This window comes from Arachis ipaensis, chromosome B4, assembly GCF_059453495.1.
Source record: "Arachis ipaensis isolate K30076 ecotype BB chromosome B4, ASM5945349v1, whole genome shotgun sequence".
Classification (NCBI taxonomy): Eukaryota; Viridiplantae; Streptophyta; class Magnoliopsida; order Fabales; family Fabaceae; genus Arachis; species Arachis ipaensis.
In genome coordinates, this window is record NC_142439.1 from 14533601 (window position 1) to 14538332 (window position 4732).

The window sequence follows — 4732 nt, forward strand, 5'->3', positions numbered from 1 at the left end:
TTGGCATGTAGCATTTCCCTGTTCCCTTTGCTCATTCGCACAATTAATGCATTACTTAATTTGTATCCACTTTATTTCAGACGAATTATTTATACCCATAGTCACAGAGTGTACAAGATAGAATGAATATATAAAATTATAATATATTATAAATAATTATTTAAATAATAAATATGTAATCAAATTTAGGGTTAAATAAATTTTTAAATTTTATAAAATATTTTTTGGTTTTAACTTTATAATTTTTTTTTTAGTTTTGATTTAATAAAATTGAAAATGTCTTTATTTTAGTCTTCGTCGTTAGTTTATTCGGTTAAATGCTAATATAATTATATAACAGGCTAAACGAGACATGATAATAGCAATAATTATTAGAAAATAACTTAGCATTCCTTATAAATAGTCGGTTATATTATTATTAAAATGAAGATAAATGATCATTACAAAAATTTCACCTTTTATTTATTAAAAAATATAAAAACAATAAAAATTAAATTAGTTGAGATGGTAAGTGATTTATAATTGAACAAAAGATCATGAATTCAAATAAACTATTTTGTATTCTCATAATATATAGTATATAAGTATAGATACAGATGACATGTTATTGTTAACGGGGTTATTATTATAAACTTATAATATAGATAATGCGCATTTATATGCAAACTTATATATGACGGTCGGACCAAGGAGTAGTACAATACCAAAAGTTTATTCAAACCTTAATTTATTGATTTATGGAACTTGTTTACAAAGAGAGTGATTATATATATATAAATATAAAAGAAAGGCGAGGTATAGTGAAATTATAATTCATGCATCAGAAAATAAGAAGAGATGGCAGTTCATCACATTCGCATTATTTCAGTTTTGCTAATAGCGTCGCTCCCCTTCACGATTGCTATAGAAGGCAAGGGAAACTCATCAGAACCTTCAGATGCGGATCGGATTGAATTCGCTCTGAATTTGGAGTACTTGGAAGCCGAGTTCTTCTTGTATGGAGCATTGGGTTATGGCTTGGATGTGGTTGCCCCTGAATTAGCAGGAGGAGGACCTGCTCCCATTGGTGCCCAATTAGCTGCTCTTAGTCCTCTTGTTAGGGATCTTATCTCACAATTTGCTTATCAAGAAGTTGGACATTTGAGGTTCATTCATTATTTATTCACTTTTGAAGATATTTTTATATAAAAATAATAAATTTAATTTTGATGTTCTGGTTAGTATAAAACAGTTTTATGTGTAAATAGTTATCTTTTATATTAATTATGTGAATAGTAATCTAAAAGAACAGATATAATTGGACGACTTTATAAATAATACATCTTTATATTGTCAATCAGTGCATCAAAATCAAACTAAAAAATAATTATTAAAAATTATTAAATAATTTAATATGTTACTTATATTCATATCTTTTTCATGTTCATTATACAAGAAGTATATCCGCTGGCATGAATAAGTTTTATGAATTTATAGTCTATTTTTAAAAAAAAATATTTTATGTTTTAAATTTTTGCCACTTGTGAATTCCTATTAGTTGTGTGCCTTCGGTAACCATTAATATAAATTAAGATATATTTTTTTATAAGGAGCGTTTTTTTATATCAAATTAAGTGTGGGTTTTTTAATTAATAATTTATTGATTAGTTTACATTTGATATACAATTTTTTAATTATTTTTCTTGAAAAAATATTAATAAAGATCATTTTTATGGAAAAAGAAAATTATTTCTGATTAATAAATAACATGTTTATTTTTTTCAACTAAATTTGTGTAGTCTAATATTGTGTTAATAACAAGAGTAAATAACTTTAAAAAGATACTTAGTTTTTGGATTATTGCAGGGCCATAAAGAAAGAGGTGAAAGGGTTCCCAAGGCCAGTATTGGATCTAAGAGTAGGAACATTTGCGAGAATAATGGATAGTGCTTTTGGGAGAAGGCTCTATCCTCCATTTGATCCCTATGCAAGTGAGATCAACTATTTGCTTGCATCTTACGTTATTCCTTATGTTGGCCTTACTGGTTATGTTGGTACCAATCCACAGCTTCAAAACACCACTTCTAAGAGGGTAAATTAAACCTCCAAACTCAACTACTAATTAATCATGCTTATGTAGGCCCAGGTATTTTATAATTTTGTATGAGAAACGTTGGTAAAAGAAAAACTTGTTAAACATTATATGTATGTAATATTATTAGTTTTACAAGGTAATTGATAACCTGCATGAACAAAAAAAAAAAAGAGTAAAATGATAAATAAATTTTTGAGAATTTATATTTTAGATAAATTAGTTTTTAAAAAAAAATATCAATAATTTTTTTAAAATAATAAATGTAAATAATTTAGTTTAAATTAAGATTTTTTATTCTAATTTTAAAGATTAATTTAAAGATAATATGTCTAAATCTATTATTCTAAAAGATTTTATTAATATTTTTTTAAAATTAATCTGTTCAAAATATAAATTCTTAAAATTTACTTAATTATTACTTTACTTAAAAAAATTGTTAATCTAATAATGTTAAAAAAACAGTTAAAATTTATTTTATTTAATATTTAGTAATTATTATAATAATTAATAAGTATTAAATAAAATAAATTCTAACTATTTTGACTAATTTTTTTTATTATCAAATATTTTCGTTGTTAATCGGTGTTATATTGTTTTGGACTTTTGGTTAAGGTTTTAAAAGTGGAAACTTTTGGTTGTCTTGCATTCATTGGTTGAGAAAGCTTAAATAAATTATTATCACATCTAATTTAATATATATATATATATATATCATATCTAATATTATGTATTTATTCTAGTAATATTAAATAAATATAAAATAAAATAATTTTAAATTAATTTAAATTAATTTTTATTGTTTCTGAAATATTTTTGAAAAAAAATATCCTATGTGTCGACAAAAGAAATTTGACTTCAAGAACTAAGATGAGTTGTTATCTTACCCACTCTTATATTAAATTAATTAAAAATATTATTTACATAATAAAATCAGTTATTATGTGTTTATATATAAATATATATATTTTATTTTATTTTTAATGTATATTTTGTATTCTAATGTATAATTTATTCAAATAGTTAATTTTAATAACTGATTTTAGTGTGCACTACTTAACATGACTGTAAAATTAATATATGATATATATTTTTCAATTTAAAATTTATATTGCATAGTAATTTGATATTCAAAGGTTTATGAAATATTACACTCTTATTTTAATGCATTTTATATTCTAATTATAAATTTTTTATATAGGAATTTAATTACACATAGATAAATATTATAGAACCACTAGAATTTATTATTTTTGGTGAGTAAGTTTAATCATTAACCTAATTTTTCTAGTCTAACAATCTAATAATATACTTTTATATCATAGTTTAAAATATAGCTGCTAGTATTTGCTAGCCAAAAAAATAAATTTGCTGATTTTTTAGCATTCTTCTTGTATTAAGTGAATAACTATTTATTTAAATTATAAGAATCTAATTATTTAAAAATTAAATCTATTTGAATCAATAGCCATTTATTATTAAGAAAATTGTGTTTTGTTAGGGTGTACAAAAAGTGAATCTTACTTGTGTAATGAACAGCTCGTTGCAGGTCTACTAGGAGTAGAATCTGGGCAAGATGCAGTTATTCGAACATGGCTATACGAACGCTTAGAAGTTCGTGTGATGCCTTATAGATTGACAGTTGCGGAGTTCACAAATCGCATCTCAGTGCTTAGAGACAGATTAGGAAACGCTGGTGTGAAAGATGAGGGTCTTGTTGTTCCAATGGCATTGGGTGCTGAAGGCAGGGTTGTAGGGAATGTTCTTGCTGCTAACAATGCTTCACTCTCATATGATAGGACTCCTGAAGAAATATTGAGAATTGTTTATGGAACTGGTGATGCTCATATTCCTGGTGGCTTCTTTCCTAATGGAGCTAGTGGTGCTATTGCTAAATCTTTCTTGCAATCTTAAAACTAATTAATTAGCTTATGTACGATTATGTAGTTGCTATGTAAGTGTTACCATACTACTTTTGTGTGAGATTATAATATGTATCTTGAAAAATGTTATGCTTCTCATAGGCAAAAGGAACTATATATCACAAACATGCTATGTTAAATTATTATTATTATTATAATCTGATGAATAAAATGATAGTTTATCAGTTGTACCACTAGCTTTTGAATGATCAGTTAATTTATATAGAGTATTTATTAATTTTGGTTTTCAAAGAATTTTGGGTCAAACACTTTAGTTTTTAACTAAAATTAATTATTCGATTGGTCCTTAACAATTAATTCTGTCAATCATTTAGGTTTTTGCCTCCGTCAACTCTAATGGAAGACAAAATAATCTCTGACAACTCTAATAGGGGACAAAATCATCCATGACCCCTTTGTTCAAAAACGACGCTGTTCTTTTCCAATTTTCATCATATCTCTCATAATCCTAATATTCATACCCTCCTTCTTCACCTTTACAATCTTTTTTTCCATCTTTTCCTTCCTCCTCTTCAGCTCCAAGATCAGGCCATAGTGTAATTGTCACGCGTGTCGCATCTACCTCAACATGTCATAGACCACACACTTCCTAAATCTCTGTTGTGACTGGTATATCCACCTCTTCCGCACTTCACCAATCAGAAGCATCCACCTCCACGTCCTCGATAACAACATCTCCTCCAACCCCGACAACGTCTACCACATCCTCAAGACTAAG

At 26.1% G+C, this 4732-nt stretch overlaps 1 protein-coding gene across 1 annotated transcript; it reads left to right on the forward strand.

Moving 5' to 3' along the window:
* The first annotated feature begins 578 nt into the window (after window positions 1-578).
* Window positions 579-4188, forward strand: LOC107637585 (ferritin-like catalase Nec2). The gene is made up of 3 exons (XM_016340984.3): window positions 579-1145; window positions 1846-2071; window positions 3611-4188. Exons 1-3 carry the CDS (start codon window positions 838-840, stop codon window positions 3983-3985), a joined length of 909 nt encoding a protein of 302 aa, XP_016196470.1. The 5' UTR covers window positions 579-837; the 3' UTR covers window positions 3986-4188.
* Window positions 4189-4732: the final 544 nt, after the last annotated feature.

Bases quoted from the DNA above. Each gene is read 5' to 3' on its own strand.
- LOC107637585 (XM_016340984.3), top strand. From the start codon at position 838: ATGGCAGTTCATCACATTCGCATTATTTCAGTTTTGCTAATAGCGTCG. The intron at 1,146-1,845 runs GTTCATTCATTA...GGATTATTGCAG, and splicing joins CAAGAAGTTGGACATTTGAG to GGCCATAAAGAAAGAGGTGA. The intron at 2,072-3,610 runs GTAAATTAAACC...TGTAATGAACAG, and splicing joins AAAACACCACTTCTAAGAGG to CTCGTTGCAGGTCTACTAGG.